This window comes from Chroicocephalus ridibundus, chromosome 3 (assembly GCF_963924245.1).
Source record: "Chroicocephalus ridibundus chromosome 3, bChrRid1.1, whole genome shotgun sequence".
In the NCBI taxonomy this organism is placed as follows: domain Eukaryota; kingdom Metazoa; phylum Chordata; class Aves; order Charadriiformes; family Laridae; genus Chroicocephalus; species Chroicocephalus ridibundus.
The window spans coordinates 61,715,059-61,735,428 of NC_086286.1; the positions used below are offsets into that span (position 1 = coordinate 61,715,059).

General features: G+C 40.5%; 1 protein-coding gene across 4 annotated transcripts in view; it reads left to right on the forward strand.

Moving 5' to 3' along the window:
- The window catches only part of ARID1B (AT-rich interaction domain 1B), a 335,932-nt gene extending 332,006 nt beyond the window's left edge, over positions 1–3,926 (forward strand). For 3 of the 4 annotated variants that reach the window (XM_063329382.1, XM_063329380.1, XM_063329379.1), the window contains exon 21: positions 413–3,926. In XM_063329382.1, coding sequence (XP_063185452.1) covers positions 413–2,125 — 1,713 coding nt within the window. In that variant the 3' untranslated portion in view covers positions 2,126–3,926. The remainder of the gene's footprint in view (positions 1–412) is intronic. The other variant, XM_063329381.1, reaches the window with a different exon arrangement.
- The last annotated feature ends 16,444 nt before the right edge of the window (positions 3,927–20,370 follow it).

Consider the following 20,370-nt stretch of genomic DNA (forward strand, 5'->3'; position numbering starts at 1 on the left):
GAGGAAGAATTGTAAACTTTAGGCATCTAATAAAAGTACAAATCAGAAACGCTAAGAGAGTTAGAAACTTAGTGCTCTATACAGAAAATGAAGAATACTAGACACTTCCAAGGGGACAGAACAGCTAGGCTAGATGTCCACTGTAGCCTAAAGGGGACATATGAATAAAGTTCTGTACTTCTCATAGCTGTTACAGTTTAAGCAAATGGAGCCATGATAGTTTGACATTATATACTGTTTGGACAGATACTAGAAGAATTTCCTTTGATTAACTTCTGCCATGCAGGACCTAGCCACAAGTCGACAGCAGGAGGAGGGAAATATTCACAGATGTATGCATCAGTGTTCCTAATAAAATTCTGTGCCGACAAAAATATTTATCTGATTTTTATGTTCTTTCTTCTCCCCTCAGTTGTCTGGATTTCTTGAGCTTTTAGTAGAATATTTTAGAAAATGCCTGATTGACATTTTTGGAATCCTTATGGAATATGAAGTGGGAGATCCAGGCCACAAAGCACTTGATCACAAAGCAGCCAAGAAAGATGATAGCCAGTCCTTGGCAGAGGATACTGGAAAAGAGGAGAACGACGAATGTATTGACTATTTTGATGAAGATGAGGAGGACGGGGAGGATGAAAAGGTAGAAGGGGAAGAAAAGAGCATTGTTTTTTCCACTCCTGGTGCCATTGCTGATCCAAGTGAGAGGCCAAAACAAGCCAGTAAATTTGACAAGCTGCCAATAAAGATTGTAAAGAAAAATAATCTATTTGTTGTTGACCGATCTGACAAACTTGGACGTGTTCAGGAATTTGATAGTGGACTTCTCCACTGGCAGCTTGGTGGTGGTGACACAACTGAGCATATCCAGACTCACTTTGAAAGCAAGATGGAGATTCCTCCACGCAGGAAAGCCCCTCCTCCCTTGAACTCTCCAAGCAAAAAGAAGGACCTCGAGGGGAAAGGTGAATCTGAGGAACAACAAGAAAAAAGTATAACAGCAACCATTGATGATGTCCTCTCAGCTCGGCCAGGAGCATTGCCTGAAGACTCAAACTCTGGTTCCCAAACAGAGAGCAGTAAATTTCCCTTTGGGATCCATCAAGCCAAAAGCCACCGGAATATTAAACTGCTAGAGGATGAGCCAAGGAGCCGAGATGAGACTCCTCTATGCACCATAACTCACTGGCAAGACTCCTTGGCCAAACGCTGCATCTGTGTGTCAAATATCGTCCGTAGCTTGTCTTTTGTGCCTGGCAATGACACCGAAATGTCCAAACATCCAGGCTTGGTGCTGATCCTGGGAAAGTTGATCCTTCTTCACCATGAGCATCCAGAAAGAAAGCGAGCACCGCAGACTTACGAGAAAGAGGAAGAGGAGGACAAAGGGGTGGCCTGCAGCAAGGATGAGTGGTGGTGGGACTGCCTCGAGGTCTTGAGGGATAATACATTGGTCACATTAGCCAACATTTCTGGGCAGCTAGACTTGTCTGCTTACACAGAAAGCATCTGTTTGCCAATTTTGGATGGCTTGCTGCACTGGATGGTGTGCCCGTCTGCGGAGGCACAGGATCCTTTTCCAACCGTGGGGCCCAACTCGGTTCTTTCGCCTCAGAGACTTGTGCTGGAGACCCTGTGTAAGCTCAGTATCCAGGACAATAATGTGGACCTTATCTTGGCCACCCCCCCATTCAGTCGTCAGGAGAAACTCTACGCTACTTTAGTTAGGTACGTTGGGGACCGCAAAAACCCGGTCTGCCGAGAAATGTCCATGGCGCTCTTATCGAACCTTGCCCAGGGGGACACATTAGCAGCAAGGGCAATAGCTGTGCAGAAGGGAAGCATCGGAAACTTGATAAGCTTCCTGGAAGATGGGGTCACTATGGCCCAGTACCAGCAGAGCCAGCATAACCTCATGCACATGCAGCCTCCACCTCTGGAGCCACCTAGCGTAGACATGATGTGCAGGGCAGCCAAGGCCTTGCTGGCCATGGCTAGAGTGGACGAGAACCGCTCAGAGTTCCTTTTGCACGAGGGTCGTTTGCTGGATATCTCAATATCTGCTGTCCTGAACTCTCTGGTTGCATCTGTCATCTGTGATGTACTTTTTCAGATTGGGCAGTTATGACATAAGTGAGAAGCCAAGCATGTGTGAGTGGAGATTAGAGGGTCACATATAACTGGCTGTTTTCTGTTCTTGTTTATCCAACGTAGGAAGAAGGAAAAAAAAAAGAATCTTTGCTCCTCTGCCCCATTCACTATTTACCAATTGGGAATTAAAGAAATTATTAATTTGAACAGTTATGAAATTAATATTTGCTGTCTATGTGTATAAGTACATCTTTTTATTTTATTTTTTTTAACCAAAGTTGCTGTCTAGTACATTCAAAGGTCACACTTTTTTTTTCCATAGATTATCCTTTTCAATGTTCTTTTCCATGTTTGTATTGCATATTTTTTGGGAAGCGAACTAGTGACTTTTTAAAAAAATGTTATGGCAAACCATTGTATGATGGAAAAAAATCTCACCACTTTGAAACAAAAAGGTGAAAAATAACCAACATACCAAGTTCCTGTGTGTTTTATTTTTTCAAATAAGGAAAAAATAAAAAAAAAAAAACTTGTATACCATCACCCAAAGCTCTGTGCAATAGAAGATTCTAGTGATGTAGGTGTAGGGGATCAAGGAGGGTGTCAGTCAGTAGTCAAAATACAAAATGATACTGGTTTCTCCTCAGGAGAAATGGTTACATTAGGCTAGGAGCAAGACAAAACAAAAAAGTCAAGTTAAAAGATTTTTAAACAAAACCTGATGATAAACATCAATTGCTTCCTCACCAGAACTGTCTTGTCTACATCTTTTTTTTTTTGACCTTCCACAATGACAGTTCTTCACAATTCCTTTAATCATTTTTTAAAATATTTTTTTATTGCCTAAGGGCCGTGATGTATATAGAAGTTGTACATTAAACATACCCTCATTTTTTTTTTTTTTAGTACAAAGTTTTTAGTTTCTTTTTCATGATGTGGTATCTACAAAGTGATAGTAGAATTATTTTTTCTTTCATTTGGGCCATATCTCCAAAAAATAATAAAAAAAAAAAAAGAAAAAAGAAAAAACCCAACACAGAAAACCAACAACTGAGGGTAATGTACAAGTTTCTGTATGTATAAAGTCATGCTCTATTTCGGGAGAGCAGCCGATCACAATTTGCTTTATAAATCAAGGTGTGGAAATGGTTACGTATGGATTGATTTAAGAAAATGGTTACCAGTCTACAGACAAAAAAATATATACAGGAAAAAAAAAAAAGGAAGTAACACAACTTCAAAGATTTTTCAGTGACAAGAATCTGCATTTGTATTTCAAGATAATGTAGTTAAAAAAGAAAAAAACTTGATGTAAATTCCTCCTTTTCCTCTGGCTTAATGAATTTCATTTATTCAGTATAAAATCTTTATATGTTCCACATGTTAAGAATAAATGTACATTAAATCTTGTTAAGCACTGTGATGGGTGTTCTTGAATAATGTTCTAGTTGCAGTGTGGGATATCGGAAAGCAAATTAATTACAAGAAAGAGCAATAATGATTATTCTCTTTCCCCTACTTTATTATTATGACTTTCAAAAATATTACACTATTGTATTGCAGCAACTTGCTCTTCTTTTAGAAAAGCCTTCTCACGTCACAGAGAAGCGTTTTTAATTATTATTTATAAAACCACAGAGCCTCAAAGGGGAAGACGTGGCTGGCAAATGATAGTTCTGACTATGCAGGTATCCAGTCTCCGTGCTGTGTTTGGAGGACTGAAGATGGATGTTAGAAAAAGCGACAAAAGATTTTGTTAAAGCAATAACCAACTTGAAGAAATTGATCTGTATACACTACCTGTAATTCTCTCTGTTGGTTAAAGGTGCAAATACCCCAGTAATGTGGGTATTTAGAATAAACACCCACCCACTTCTGGATACTGTATGTGTCATTGCATACTTACATGGCCTCTCATGCTGGGAGTCCCCCATTAAAGTGGATCAGGCTTTAATAGAGCACATCCATCGTTGTAATTGGTGGGAGATGGCCATTTCGGTTTCAGGAATTATCTGGTTTCAGATACATCCACTCTCACCTGGTGATATCTTGTTGCTGAATATTGTTCAAGCACTAATTTCTGCTATTTCATCTTGGATCATTGACTTTGTTAGTGTGATCATAAAAAGCTAATAATAATCAATTTCCCTGGAATTGCCACATAATTACACTGTTAGTGGATATCCTCCTCCCCTCTCCAATAACTATACGGAGGTACTTGAAAATTACAACCCCCTTTGGCACGCTGCCCATCTTGTTCATATAGATTGCTATAACATTAATATATGTAAGAGAATTTCAGAGACAGGTAAAGTACATACAATTATAAGCCAAGTTTAAAACGTGACTCCCTAGTGTCATGAAAAGTAATTTCTCCTTCTAGCTTTTCTTATTCAGTAATCTCTCTACTCCCACATCACCTGCTGCAGTGGTCTTTGTTTCTCTTGCCTATCACTGCGTTCAGAAATGCATGGTGAATTATAACCCACTTGTAACTCTTCATCACAGGAGGCGGCATATTTCGGGAGTGATGTTTACAGTTTAATACTAGGCGGCATGGAAGTAGTATCCCCTGCTAAATTACTTGTTATTAACATTTTACTGCTTGATATTACCCCATGGATACAAGCAAGCTGTTAAGTAAACCCTCAGCGAAGTGATACTCACCCCTTTCTTGTCAAGGACAAGAAAGGACCTCTGTTCTCTTTTCTCTTCAGCATTCAGACCCAGAGACCTCTGGGGGAAACTGCACCTCTGGCAAAACGCTATGAGCTGCTCAGAGGCAGCACTTTAATGTTATTCAGGACTGCTCTGAGCCTGGTTAAACAGCGTGATGGGGAAAAAACACCCAGCCAGCCAGCCAGCCACATAACGTCCATATGCATGCAACATTGCTGCCACTTTTCCAATTGGGCCAAGAACTAGCTGGGGAACTGGAACAGTGGAAGGGAAAGGTTAATATTACAGATTCTGCCTGAATATGATTTTATGCTGTTACAGTAGGACTAAATTATCTAAATCACTGCTTAGTATTGTAGCACTTATTAGATGAAAGGTGAAGCATAAGAACTCCAGTTCCTGCTGTTGTCTATGTATGATTTCACCTATCCCACAATGCTCTCTTAAGCCTTTGGAGAAAACCTGCCCATGAGACCTGTGAACTTAGCATGTTCTGACTGAATCCTGTTGGTATTGTTCCTACAAGAGGTATTTTGCTTTTCAGTTTAAAAAAAAAAAAAAAAATCTACATTTTTTGTGCTGGTGTGATCACAGATACTCTGTAGTAAAGGTCAGACTTCTACTAACAAGAAGGTGCAATGTTTGAAATTCTAAAACTGCAATGAGTTATTTAGGGGAAAGCAGACAATTAGTATTTTAGGCAATAATCAAACACAAATATTTGACTAATATATATCTATATATCTCAATACACTACCTATTCCTTTGGCAGGCCCAAGCAACTAATTGCTTATAGACTGAAAGAGCAGCAATGAGAAACATGGATTTCATGAATCTTACTGACCTCTAGAATCACTTCAGGAATTAAAAGATGCCTATGTCCTTCAGCAGGAAAAAATGGTTTTGTTTCCTGTTAACATAATTTCCTACACTTTTCAAAAAAAGTAAACCCAAAACAAACACCAAACCAAAAAAACCCACATGAAAACATCCTGCTCAGAAATCCCACATTTTCAACTACCCTAAAGGAAGGATGCAGAAGAAAAGTTCATCCACATACTTAAAAGACTCTGTACTTTTCTTCCATCTTCTTTTACTGTTTTACAATGCAGTCAGTGAACTCTGTGCCGTACATCACTACTGTGATGTACATTATCTTTTAGATTATCTTTTAGGCCTGGATACATCCAGAAGAAAGATGTACTTACTTAGAGAAATATTGTAGCAAAAGCATATGCTTGTCTTCCACATTAATGATACCTATACCACACTTCTACAGTACAATGCAGGGTACACCTCATATTTTACAAATAATATGAAAACACCTCTTAGCAATAAAGAATCAAGTGTGGCTGTCGTTTATGACAAAAGCATTTCCACCCAAAAAAGATGCAGCCCTTGCAGGGGGTAGGTTCATTTCAAACAGTGTTTTAACCCATGTCATCGTGCTTCACTTTCACTCTGAAGCTGCTTTTCAGTGTTATTTAGTAGCAAAGGAAAAAATCACTATCATCTCCTCTGTCCGCCCCTGTACAAGAGGAAGAGTTGTAAGCAGCCATAGTGCAGATGCCCAAGCTAACCTGAAACTGAACTGCAATGTGGAAATTGAACTGAGGTGGCACACAGCTCATTCACCCTTTCAGCAAGCTGTGTGTAGGTTCCTTACTCTGCAAGCAGTAGTACTGGTATACCTAAGAATAATACACACCTATTGCCCAAACACTGTAATAACGCTATCACAGAAGTCAGTCTTTTCTGTGTTCTGTGTTCGTCTCAAATTTTGAGACGAGTTCTCCATAGAGGGATGATGACGACTTCCATTTTTATCACCATCAACCTGGTAATATCAAATATGTGGAAATTACGTACAAAACCACAAAGCAGTTCCTGCTGCAAAAAGCTTATTTTCCAAGTCATGGGCACGTAACTGCAGGAGAAAATGGAAAAGCAACAGTAAACTGAAAAGGCAGGTACCACTCTTGCAACAGAGTGGAATTATGAAGATCTAGAACAGGGCCCTATACCACCTGCAAATTTAATTTTCTTTAGGATAATTTGTGAAATTTCTGGGGGCTCGCCCCTTCTGTTTTCTCATTATGAAATCATACACTTCCCATGCCAAATTCCTTTCCCTCCACCCCTCACAAAGATTTCTTTAAGGATTATTGAGTCTGAAGAAAGGAGAGAGAAAAGTACTGAGGGAGGAAAGGGAGAAAAGACATGGCCAGATGCAGAAAAGGAGGCAGAACACAAAGAGCTGAAAGAAAAGCACCCTATGTCCCTGCTGCATTGCTCTATTTTTACATTTGGGTCATTCCAAAGAAATGAATAATTAAACTAAGCTAGGGGAATCTGGCATTTTGTTGGTGGTTGGTATGAAGAAAAAGGAAGTAAAAAGTGATTTTAAGAGGTAGGGGGAGCAAGGGAAGGGAAAGGAAAGGAAAAGATGATCCTGCACATGCAGACTGGTAAATTCAATTTTTACTTAATTACATTTACCTTTCAGATCCCCAAGACAGCAGGAATGGGGGAGGATTAATATTGTCTTCATTGTTAAATTCACCCCCAGTTGTTTATTTGTGCACTGTCAGAATGGGTTTTCAAAGTCTAGCCTTCCTTTCTCTGATTGTCAGTAGCTGTGGGTACAGGATACAGCTGTTCTGGACTGCATACCAAATCCAGCTATTCACATGCCTAAATGACTTGATTTGTGCTTCCAATTACTTATTCTAACAAAAGTCTAAAATGTATTTAATTTCAATGCTGTTGTACAGTTTAAAAAACTGTAGGTTTATACTTCATATTGTTTTTAACTGGCCTAAACTAATGAGATGAAGGAGCAAGATCCTCATACAATGCCTTCAACAGAGCTACAACATCTTATCCTGCATTTGTTAATTTATTTGGTCTGTCATTACTTAGTATATATTGCATTTCCATTAATTAAGGATAGTTATTTACATTGAAAGGGTGATGGGGTGGAATTGCCTAGCTAGCAGAGCAAATCCCTAATGACTCAGGCATCTCTGCAATGTTTATCCAGGTCTGCAAAGAGACCCCTGAAGGACAAACATTCTGACTTGCTCCACTATGGAGTATTTTTAAAAGTCAAGTTTATGTATTACCACGCCAGGAGAAAGATATATGATTATCTGACATGAAAAGCCGCTAGAGACATGCTAGAAAAAGCTTACAGTACTCCATGATGCGATTCTACTTTACATGTAGCAATTTGCTTATCAGTTCTACCTAAATGTCTGCAACTGAGAAGAACAAAGAAAAATAACTAAATGTAGTACATGTTTTGCTGTCAAAACACACAAAACTGCAAAGTCAACTATTAAATCTCTTTTTCTCTAAGAGAATTTGAAAAGAAGCAATGTTCCACTGGCTGTATCACCACCACTAAAGCTTACAGTGGACTCCTTATAGAAGATTCTTGGGTTTTTTAATACAAAAGACAAAGCTCCGTACAGAATGAAACACAGCAACTAAGAAATATTAAGATTTAAGTACAAGCTTTCCTCAGCAGAACTAGCCCTATACACTTTATATGCAGTTAGGGAAGACAGACTTGTAACAAGAAGTTGCTGTCAATATCCTGTACCCACCTAAAAAAGGTATATTTCCCTGTATTTCCATCCATTTTATATAGTCATGCAGGTTTCACTGGCATATCTCATAACAGAGTGATGCAGGAGAAGTTGATCTTTTGTTCTTTTTTTTCTTTCCTAATATTTACTCCCTAAGCCTCTCATGTTGCTTCTTTCCTTTCCCCTATACATTAGTACCAAATACAGGGTCCTGATTTTTTAAAGAACTGAACAGCCTGGGGTTTGTCTATTATTGATACCTTTTAGTATAGAGGGATTTCTTCAGTGTGCTGGATTGTATCACCAATTCTTGAGACGGCAGCATCTCTTGAAGGTTCTTATCCTGCAGGGAAAAGCAACTACAATGGGCTCCCAGCCTTAACAGTGTGGAGGTAGTTGAGATCTGTCAAGGAGAGGTAAAGAAGAGAAAAGGGCTTTGAGTTATATATTTGACATTTCTACACCTCTTCACTATGGGCATGTTATTTATGGTTATCATAAATAACTAACCTTTCCAGTCAGTAACTACAACTTCCTCACTTTTCCATTATATAGGGTCTTTTGAGTAAAGAGAGTTTTCTTTAAATACAGGAAAACCGCCCATTTAAAAGCACTTAGATGCATGACCAGTGTAGCCAGTGAAAATAACATTATGGCCTCCATAACGTCAGCTCAGCCACAGCTCATTCTGTACCTTAAGCGGCTCATGCATATTTATCAGCCTAGCATATGCCAACCTTCCACAACATGCATATCTTGTCTAGGAAAGGCAACTCACAGAACCAAAACATTGATTAGTGGGCCATCAGATGAGATATATTTTGTTCCTTATGTATGGCATCAGGAAGAAAATATACCAATATATAATGTGTATGTACAGTTCATTTCCATTAAACACCTTCTTTAAACAGGATACTTTTAAGCTAATTTCATTAGCTTATTGTATCTTCAGCTGCAGCCAGGTACGTTCTTCTGGCTGTGGCCTTACCTGAGGAGGTCATTATTCCTGGCCTGTGCCTCCTACAAGTTATTACCTGCCTGCAAAAGAGGGCAGCACTACTGCTAATGGTACTGTTTCTAACCTAGTCCAGGCGAAGTGGGTTAAGCACTTAATGCATGCAGGTGTTTGGTTTGCTTGTTTTTCCACACAGAACATTTTGACAGCTGCTATGACCATACACTCACAGAGTTATTCACCCATTACACTACAAACAGTGATTTGTTGCTGGCTGCAAACTCTCCACGAGCCAGTTGATTTATCTCCCAGAGCATCCCAAAACCTAGTGTAAGAGAGAGATGACATGCATTGGACCTTCAGCCTGACCGCACAAAGCACAGCACAGATTCTTGTCCCAGGTACCGGCAGAGAATATGGTGCTAGAGTGATAAACTCATGCTGAAAGGGCACTACAAAATATACTGTTAAACCGTCCAGAGGGACCTTGACGGACTTGAGAGGTGTGCCCATGTGAAGCTCATGAAGTTCAACAAGGTCCTGCACACGGGTCAGGGCAACCCCAAGCACAAATACAGGCTGGGCAGAGAATGGATTGAGAGCAGCTCTGAGGAGAAGGACTTGCGGGTGTTGGTGCGTGAGAAGCTCAACATGAGCCAGCAGTGTGCACTTGCAGCCCAGAAAGCCAACTGCATCCTGGGCTGCATCAAAAGAAGCGTGACCAGCAGGTCGAGGGAGGTGATTCTGCCCCTCTGCTCTGGAGTACTGCGTCCAGCTCTGAAGCCCCCAACACAAGAAGGACATGGACCTGTTGGAGTGAGACCAGAGGAGGGCCATGAAGATTCTCAGAGGGCTGGAACACCTCTCCTACGAAGACAGGCTGAGAGAGTTGGGGTTGTTCAGCCTGGAGAAGAGAAAGCTCCAGGGAGACCTTATTGAGGCCTTCCAATACCTACGGGGGGCATATGGGAAAGATGAGGAGGGACTTTTTATCAGGAATGTAGCAATAGCATGAGGGGTAATGGTTTTAAAGTGATTTATATTAGATATTAGGAAGAAATTCTTTACTGTGAGGGTGGTGAGACACTGGAACAGGTTGCCCAGAGAAGCTGTGTTGATGCCCCATCCCTGGAAGTGTTCAAGGCCAGGCTGGATGGGGCTTTGAGCAGCCTGGTCTAGTGGGAGGTGTCCCTGCCCATGGCAGGGGGTTTGGAACTAGATGATCTTTAAGGTCCCTTCCAACCTAAACCATTCTATCAGTCTACGATTATCTAAGGAGATTGCAGAACTCCTACTGAATTCCTCTAATAGGCAGTCTAATATGCACGCTGTTTGCTTGTTTTTTAACAACATCTGGACATGCTATTTGTGAAACTATACATTCTACTACGAGAACTCTAGAACAAGACTTGTCATTTCCCTTCCACCTTGGGCAAAGGGGCGGCAAGTAGGTGATCAGTCCATCACAGAGGTGATGCAGTTTTGGGCAGCAGTGCCATCACTGAGCAGGCACAGAAGGAAGCCAATAATTACTATGAATCTGACACTTTCTGTCCATCGGCAGCATTTTTAATTTTTTTTTTTTGCCTTGGGACTGAAAGTGGTGGTGGGGTTTGGAGGGAAGGTTATTCCCAACTTTTTTTAATTAATTAGTAGTCAGTGACGTGGGAGATGAGGAGGATACACAGAAAGAAGCGCCCTTTGGGCCCCCCGATCCGACACACAGGACCTCATTCTCTATGGGACTGTCCCAACAGCTCCTTTTGACACCCAACAGCTCCTTTTGACACACACACACACACACACACACACACACACACACACACAGCCTTCCTCCTGCGCCATGCCTGCCCCTTCCAGTCCCGCTAGTTCCCCCTCTTACCCGCTGAGTGGGCGGCTGCTCGGTAAGGAGGCAGCACCATCCGCCGCCATGACGGACCGGCCCCTTCCCGCCCCCCCCACCCCGTCCTGCGCGCGGCGGCCGTTGGAGCCCGCCTTCCAGAAGGTTCTCGCCCCCTCGGCAACGGCCTGGGCGGGACCGCCGTGGGGAAGCGGGGGTGGCCGAGCCGCCACCCCACACGGGACCGCATCTCACTGTTAGGGCACTTTCAAGGGAGCCACCGCTCCTCCCCGGCCGGGGCGTTTCCCCCCGCAAGCCTACCCTTTCGGCTGCATTCAAACACATAATTCAGTTATCCTAAGCTTAAATTTATTGTTTGAAATGGTACATGGGTTTAATGCCTTTTCAATACTTCTTTGTCATTTGAAATCAATTCATAAAACTCTTTTGCACGTACTATTTAAATTGACTTTAATTCGAAGCCATAGCAGAATCAATATTTAGCAGTTTCTGCCACCTGCCCAAATCTATTGACACGGGGAGGGCCCAGGCCGCCCCGAGCTGTGGAGCTCCTCAGTGCCGGGCCCCCAGGCTGGGTTCTGACAGCACCTGCAACACCCTACCGAGCTTCCTAATCCGGCACTGCCCTGCAACCCCTGTCCACCTTTTGAACCAGAAGTCATTGGTTGAGTTCACCATCGGCGATTTCCTGAAAGGTCAGTCTTTCTTTATGTTTTTTTCCCCAAAGAGGACAGAGTCAAGTTGAGGTAATTTTTGGCTGGTGCACTCAAGATGGGGAGGCGGGTATATAAGCCTATGTATATATTTGAATTAATTTTTTTCCCCTTTCACTAGGATGTGTTTATATGAGAGCTCTATTTATGACCAAAGCTTTTGTCATCAGTCTTTGGTAACCCAGCAATTAACATACTATATCAAACTTAAGCACATATAAGATCAGCTTGTCCCAATTTAAAAAAAAAAAAATCTTTTAGCTGATATTGAAAGAAATGAGTCATGATCATTCACTGAAAGAACCACTTTATCATCCTTAAACTGTTAAAAGTTGCAATCCTCACCTCATGTTTATAAGTGTCTAGTAATATGTAATATTTTAAGACCCTGTCAGTGGCATGGTGATATATTATAGACACACCTCTTCGTTTTCGTGGAATCAAAAGTTGAAAAAATACCTTCTGTTACAAAATTATTTGGCTAATAAAGCAAAAGAAACTGGTAACATTTATTATGTAACACTCAAGATCAAACAATGATTTTGCTGTAGTGAATTATGATGAATGCAAGCAGAACAGTCATCTAAGCATAATTTTTCATTTCCGAGTTAGTTTGTAGGCAGTGGCATTTACTAATGTTAGTATCAGCGTTATCAGCTATAGAGAAGTCAAAGTTGAAAATGCATGGTATTGCTATATCTTCACATTTTCAAACAATCTTTTTGCAATTTCAGTGCTGTTTTGAAAATAATCAAATAAATAATGACCCATTCCCTATTTAACTCTATAGTAACAAACAAGTTGTTGCAGTATTTTGATATTTCTATGGTTCAAGTCATCTGATGGCCACAGACTAAGATATAAAGCACATCTTGATTTTTACCTTTTTTACTAGAAAGAAAACAACATAGTCACAGCAACATGCAACAGATAAAATGACAGAAATTTTCTAAGTAAACAGATAAAAACTGGCTAAAATAACAAAGGTCTCTGTAAGACTCTTAGATCTAAGACTAGATGAAAAAGCAGACTGACTGCTTTCTATCTGAACTTCTTCCTCCACAACTTAATTTGAGAGATCACGAACTGGTATGGATCTGTCTTCACACCTCACATTGAAGTTCTGCGTAAATGTTTCCTTCCAGCCACGAGGCTCTGTATGGACCTGCCTGCCTTACAATGCTCTTTGCGGGGTATTAAAAGGTTTGCAGCACTCTGAGTCTCTACCTAACTCTTCTTTTCTCTAACCTGAAGGAGGTCTGACAAGAGTTGAAAGGACTACGGGGCACAAGCTGGTCTGAGGCTTGGCAGCTGCTAATAACTATGTCTGTGTTTGCTCTTAGAATGCTACTTCCATTGTTAAATGTGTGAACTTAAACCATCCTTGCAAATGGCATCACCATTGAAGTTGTAAGTTTGAATTGGATAACGCATCCTTCACATTAAGAGAACTTACGTGTTTCATTAATTGATCATGAAGTAGGAAAAGGCTGAATCAATCAAACTTATGCAGAGCAACAGTAAGCAGAAATAACTATACTGAGTTTTCAGTACAGAAACTTCAGTAACTGAGATTTTCATAACTTGAAGTCAAATTTCTATGATTCTAACCTTATTTCCCATATTCCAGAGAGTATTTTCAAATTTTGAAGCAAGCCTTATATAAAGTTAGGAGGTTGTTTCGTTAAGGCAGAGGTTGCAAGGTAATTTGTGATTTTGAAACACTGGTAAGTAAAAGTACATTGCTTCAGTGCTGAATAGTAATAACGAGCTTGTCTTTAACACAATACTAAATGAGATTTAATACAGTAAAAAAAGATGGGACATTAATCAGAATAATAACCTACATCATTTTGTAAAACCTAAAGATTTCAAAGGTTTTAAACATGATCAAAACAAAACAGTAAATTCAACTGGTTTGTTCTGAATTTTTCCCCTAGTAAAAATAGATTTGAAAGCAGTAACTTTTTGCAAAACTTCTCAAGCGCAGTGAAAGTTCAGTCCCCGACTGAGAAAACACAAACTTTCATCCAGAAAAAAGTGTGTTGACTAGCTCTCAGCAGGGATAGAAATAACAGAAGGAGATAAAGGACAGCATAGCGGAAAAGTTTACTGGAAACCCTGCCATTGGTACTCCCTAAACAATGATAAATATTACTTCAAGCAAAGAAAAGGCAAATGAACATTACAATACTCTCAGTAGAGCTAAGCACACTATTGCTAAGGCACCTCCGTTTTTCTAGGAGCTTCTCATCAGCTGTATGAATTGTCCAAGTCATGTTAGCATAGCAGTAGGTAACCAGGCATACCTTTGCTTCACCTACTTACAGCCTTAGGGAATTCAGAGCTTTACAGTTCCCTGCTGGCAAAGGCTTTTTGTCTTATCAGCACATTAACTCAGTTCTGGCCTGCCATATAGCTGACAACATTTGTATAGCCATAGAATCAATCAATAGCCTCTGATTCTATTGAAGTTATGCTAAAATATGCAACATGCCATAGACAAATCTTCTGATTTGCTACTGCCTTTTAGGTAGGCTGTAGGAACTCACCTTCACAGTCAAAGGTTGCAGAGGCACTTCTGTACATCCATCTCCCACGTTGGCCCAGGAGCTTCTGGAATGCCGTTTGCCCAGGTGCTGCTCTGAGGCTGTAACACGGGGCAGATGGCTGGCTGCTCCCCACCGCCTGGACACCTGCAGCAGGTGGAGCACATTGGGGCAAAACTAGCACAACCCTTCGGTAGGCTGAGTGGGGTCAGCTGAGGGAATGCTGTTATGGCCAGCGGGCATGAGTACTCTCACCCAGCACAGCAGTGAGTGCAGCCAGGTGTCCATTAACAGAACGAAATGCTCCCAAAGGACCTAGGGGCAATGGGCAGAACGTCTGGCTGTGCAGGAGGCTATGGAAAACTGGTGGACTGACAGCAGAGGTGTGTATGTATTTTTTGCACTGCTCCTCTCCTGAAAAGGCCTGCTCCACAAAGGCCTAGAAGACACAGAAGAGATGCTTGCTAACACTTTTTATTGAATCTGTCTCACCTGACAGATCAGTTATTTTGAAAGCTTACCCTGTAGAATTTGAATGAAACTTTTCCCATAGTAAATCTGTGTTTTCGAAGAAACAGACATGTTTTGGAAGTGTAGAATGAGGCCTGGAAATGATGAAGATCAAAAAAGTAACATTGTGATATGTTGTTGCAGGCTTAAGAGCCAGCTCAGAACAGTGTCAGGGCTATACTAAAGTCATATAACTGTAAGCAGAATTTAAGTGTATTTTTGAAGTTCATCAAATGCTTACAGGACTTCCTGAATTTTTGTATCACAGACGCTCAAACAAACAAAAGTGTTCCTAGCATTTTTGTGCCATCCTTCTGCCCACAGGTTACAGCCCTGGCCGCTGAACACCTTTACATGTCCTGGCTTTAGAAAGTATTTTCCTATTTTCTGAAGCTAGTTTTAGGTGATGTGGCATAATGAAACAGCAGTTATATCAATATGGGTGTTTTGCATTTTTTCAGTTGCTGTTTCTGGTCTTTTTACAAACTTTTTAGAGTAGCTAGCTATACCAAAAGTGTAGAAAGTACCGCTCTCAGTATGGTTTGCTTGCTTCTGGCTTCTTACTTCTATCTTATTTTTCATTGAAATTCAAATACAGCCCTCATTTGATGAGATACTTACCATACAAAATAATACTAAAATGAAGGGGGAAAAATCCTTTGAACCTCAACAGAGAGGTGAGAACTTGACATCATTTTTGTCTTTTGGTTTGAAAAAAATCTCTTCAAAAAGAGAAAGGAATGTCAAAGGAAACTTCAGTCCAACAGACTTTAATATTTTTACAGCGTAAAAATTAAGATTTCAAGGTCTTTTTGTTCTCATCTGAGTAATACATTACATTTGTTTAAATAATTAAATGTATAAATAATAAACATTTTGTAAATCTTCTTCTGAAATAGCGATATTGAAGGAAACTCTTTGAAGTGTGGGTAGTTCTCTCCCCCCTCCTTCCCCCCCCCACCCCTTCCCGCTCTGTGGCCTCCTCCCCCAAATCTTCTTCAGATCTTGCAGAATGCTTTACTGATTCCCCAGAGGCACTTTCGGTCCATTGAAGATTCTAGTTAAAGTAAAGAAAGATGTTTAAATGCTTTAACTGAGTTTTTGGGGTAGCACCAAATTAAAACTGTGCATCTTTTCGTTTACCAGACTTTTACTGCTCTGTTATTTAAGCTTCAAAGTCAACTCACCAAAGAACTACTCATAATTTATAGCTCAACTTAGGATCTCTTTCCCTTATTTGGGTTTTAGTTCTCATGCAAGTGGAAGAGACAGATGTTATGAGCAGAGTGTATATGTATTGTTTGTGAAAAACACCCTGAGGCAAGGTATTCAAGCCTGACTTAGGTTAGTGGGCTTCTGCTTTGGAAGGCTCATCTGGAGACATCTGAAAAGTGCTCGACCCTTTTGGAAGTTCAGCCACTTTAAAATATTACATATTTGGTATCCAAAAAGCTTTATGAAAATCTTGCCTTCCTGGGGATCTAGTCCCAGCATTTATCCACAGAACAGAGTCTCATCATAGAGGTTGCTGTAGTAACTCTTTCACAGCAGTGAAGAGTTAGTCTATGAATTAAGAGTGAATTCTTGCACCTTTATTTTTCTTAAATTTCCTGAAACTTTCGGCAGTGTGACAACATGAAACTGGGGCATGGAGGAGGAAGGAGGTTATGAGATGCAAACTCCTGTTGTTCGGGAACTAGGTTCCAATCATAAAGTTCTTGATTCTTGTGAGGAGGGCAGATGCCTGCGTAGAGCCCCATTTAAGTTAATGGGATTCTGTATCGGTCGATGAACCTGCATTTGTACATCAATATCATAGGATCAGAGTCTGACATTTCTCCTGGAGAAAAGAAATCGAGTCTCTCTGTAATGCCAACGCTTTCTAGTCACAGCTATCTAAGCCTAATTTGATCAAACCAGTGGAAAAAGATACTTTGGTCTATTAAACCTCTTCAGCTACCCAGTCCCAATGACCTGTGCTTTCTCACATTCATGCAAATATCAGCAAGCTAAGCTTTATAATTTACTGGATTAGAAATAATTAAAAAGAGCAAGAAAATTATTTTTATTTTAAAATGTCAATTTAGGAAGGCTTTTTAAAATAGTGTTTATAGGAAAGAGCAAATGCATAGCATGTTAGCATTACTGATTAGTTTAAAACATTGAGTAGAATAATCCATTATTTTAATTAGTTTTCCAAATTGCTGGCAAAAATAACAGAGAGATGCTGTCTGTAGAGAGGTAAATGCTTCCTTGTAATTGTTTTGGATTTTGTTCTAACCTTTAATGAATTTATTCTTGTAATGACAAGAACATTATTTTTATTCCTGCACTTATGTTAGGGAAGTTCGCGTGAAAGAACGAGGCATCTGGGAACTCAGCAGAGTTTTGCTTTGACAAATAACCTCATTGACCACGTTGACAAACACCGACTGTACTGACAAATGACCAAACCGCAGATGTTCGTGTTGCATACAGCTCTGATTTAAGCCATCACTGCCTACCAATTGCCTGTTGCTGCCCCTTTCCTGTGGCTCTGCTGGGGAGCTGTTTGTGTGAGCTCTGCCTCAGCTGCTTACAATAAAATGAGCCAGGAAAAGTCACACTGCATATTTCAATGGGTTACACTGGGTTGGATGATTTTCCCTGAATCAGATGACCCAAGCTCTCATAGAAACTGCTGCAACAGCAGCAGAATGGCAGTGATCCTTCCAGATTAGGCAGTTGACATATGCTGCCAGCCTTGGTGACCATGGTGTGTTAGAGAGAGAAATTCACTCCCACCTGTTTGTTCTGGTGACCTTCCCCTCCCTTTCCTGGTAATATTTAAATACCATTCATACTGCCTGCTTCCCTGAAGCAGAAATTCTCAAAACTGGAGGCTGTGCACTCCTTTTGCAAAGCAGTAGTGATTTGCTCACTCCTCTTTATTTCCAGTGAATGCATTCCATGTGAAGGCAATACTGTATTAAATGCCGTCCCTAAAGATTTCTTTCTTTCTTCTGGTTGCCACTAGGATAGAGACCTGCCAAAGTTATACCTGATGTCGCTGCAACATAACAGCACGTTACCCCATGCCTTCCCACAGACTGTGTGTGCGTGTGTCCACTGTACAACGTGCAGCCATATTTCATGAGGAGGGTAGACAGGATTTTTCTGAAGGGGACACAGGGGTCCAGGTAACTTAGAGAGGAAGGAGGCCTGGGTGAGAGAAGTTTCCACATCATCTGTGGAAGGAGAATGATGAATCATGAAAGGGGCACTGGGTCAGCTGAGGTGGGAAGTGGAAGCAGCAGTGAGTGTGCACCAATATTTTGATCTGAGAAGAGAGGACGTTTCAATTCCTGAAACTCATCTTCGGTATACCACCTCATCACATGCATTTATGAAGCACTGTACAGCACTCATGCTTCCTCTGAATATCGATCCTTTGATCCACTAAACACACTCACCCAATGCATGGAGTTACAGAAGATGAGAGACTGTGGTACTGTGCAAGCTCGTGCTCTCCAGCAGCAGTACGCCACTTCCTTTCCTGTTGTGTGACTGGAGGCACCGGGTACATCACCTTTACAAACCACAGTGCCTTCACATGTGTCTTGAAGCATGTGAGAAAGGAGGCAGAATGTGTGAAAGTGAATGACAGAGGGAGGTCAATCCCTGAGACTCCCTTTTTGTAAAATACAGGCTTAATTTTAAAAGTGTCCATGAGCAAGGAGTACTTTGCTCTGAAAATAAAAAAAATCATTAAATTGCCTTGTGCTATGCAAAATGATAGTGTAACTAACATTAGTCTTAATGTAAATTCACTGAAACCTTTGCTAAGTTTCCTAATGGCTACTTTGTGATAAAGCAAATAGTACAGGGAAAAATCTTTTGATATTCATTTGTGCATTCGTGTAAGCACCGAGTGAAAGCCAGCTATTCCATGGATTTTTCTCAGTTTAAATATAGCATGGTAATTTTAGGGTTTGGATTTATATTTTTTTTTAATGTCTTCTCAAAAATTATGAATTTTCATTGGTAAGTAGTTCTCTCATATTAAAGAAAATTTTGATTTGGATATAAATGTTACCCTGCAGGTTTCAAAGAGGCCTCTGAGTTTCAGGGGGAAGGGGAGAGTAGATTTACGATACTGGAGATGGGGCACAGCTAGTAGGGCTAGAGAGAAATGGATAGGAGACTAACATGCACTTGAAAGAGAAATCTGTTTAATGTTGTTCCTGTTGGTTTTGCCCAGTGTTAAATCTCTGGAGCACTGGCTTTTTCCTGTGCTGTTTAGTGCAAGGTCAATGATTATTAAAGCACTGTGTCTATGATTGTCCTGCTAAATTCCCCATTCTCATCTCAGTTGCTGCTCTCTGAACTCCGTTCTGCTTCAGCCTCCTGACTACCCTGTTTATCCAGCTCATGTTTTAATGCCTGTAGGTGATTCCTGGCCCTCACAGATGGCATGGAGAAAGTAAAATTTTTCTTTCTCATTTTTGCTTATTCATGACTTTGTTCATGCCTTCTGATGATGCTTCAGAACAGACAGTAATAGTACAGATCATTACAAGTCTTGAAAACAAAGCATGGCAGAAATTAAATCAATGCAAATAGTCTTTCTGTGGGAATAACTGCTCACCCCAAAGCAATTTTCAGCCTTTCTTTGTATTTATTGATTTTTTTCCTTCCACCGTTACTTTGCCCTGTCATAATGTCCTGTTATTCTTGTACTGTGTTTTGACCTAATTTAGGACAATATTCTGAGAGTCTGAATACAGATAACTGGGTCTATACATGCAGATGCCACATTTGATGCATGGTACCAGAAAGCAGAGTTTATTCCTGAGACTAGGTATTATAATGTGTTATAGAGTGCACTCCATGAAACTAAATCTTGCTTTGCTTCTTACAAATTGTGTCAGTATTAGGGGTTTGCAATACTGGAATTACTTCAGTGCAGCATGAATTTCCCTCATATTACAGGTCCTATAGGATCCATGTCTTGTTACTGGATAGTAAAATACCATGTGCATCTTGGGTAGGTATAAATAATAGATGACAACCCTTCCATGACTTTTTCCCACACTAACTAGGCCACTGGTCTGTATCTGTAGTCATGTGTGTCATCTTTGATCTCCTTATGGTGACAGAACTACTCATCTTTTTGGTTCACTAACCTTAATAATATGCAAGGAGACATTTGGAAACATAAGTGCATTTCTAAGCATACATAGCGTATCATTACTCTGAAACTGATTTCACAGAGCATCCATAATGTGTGGTATCACAAATGTTCCGCTGAGACAGAGTGTTAGAAAGAAGGTTTTGCATTGACATTAATTCGAGGAGAAATGGGAGTCACAGGAATGGAAGAGCAATAAGAAAACAAGAGGATGAGCTTAGAAACTGCAAATAGATAAGTCTTGTGAAAGGC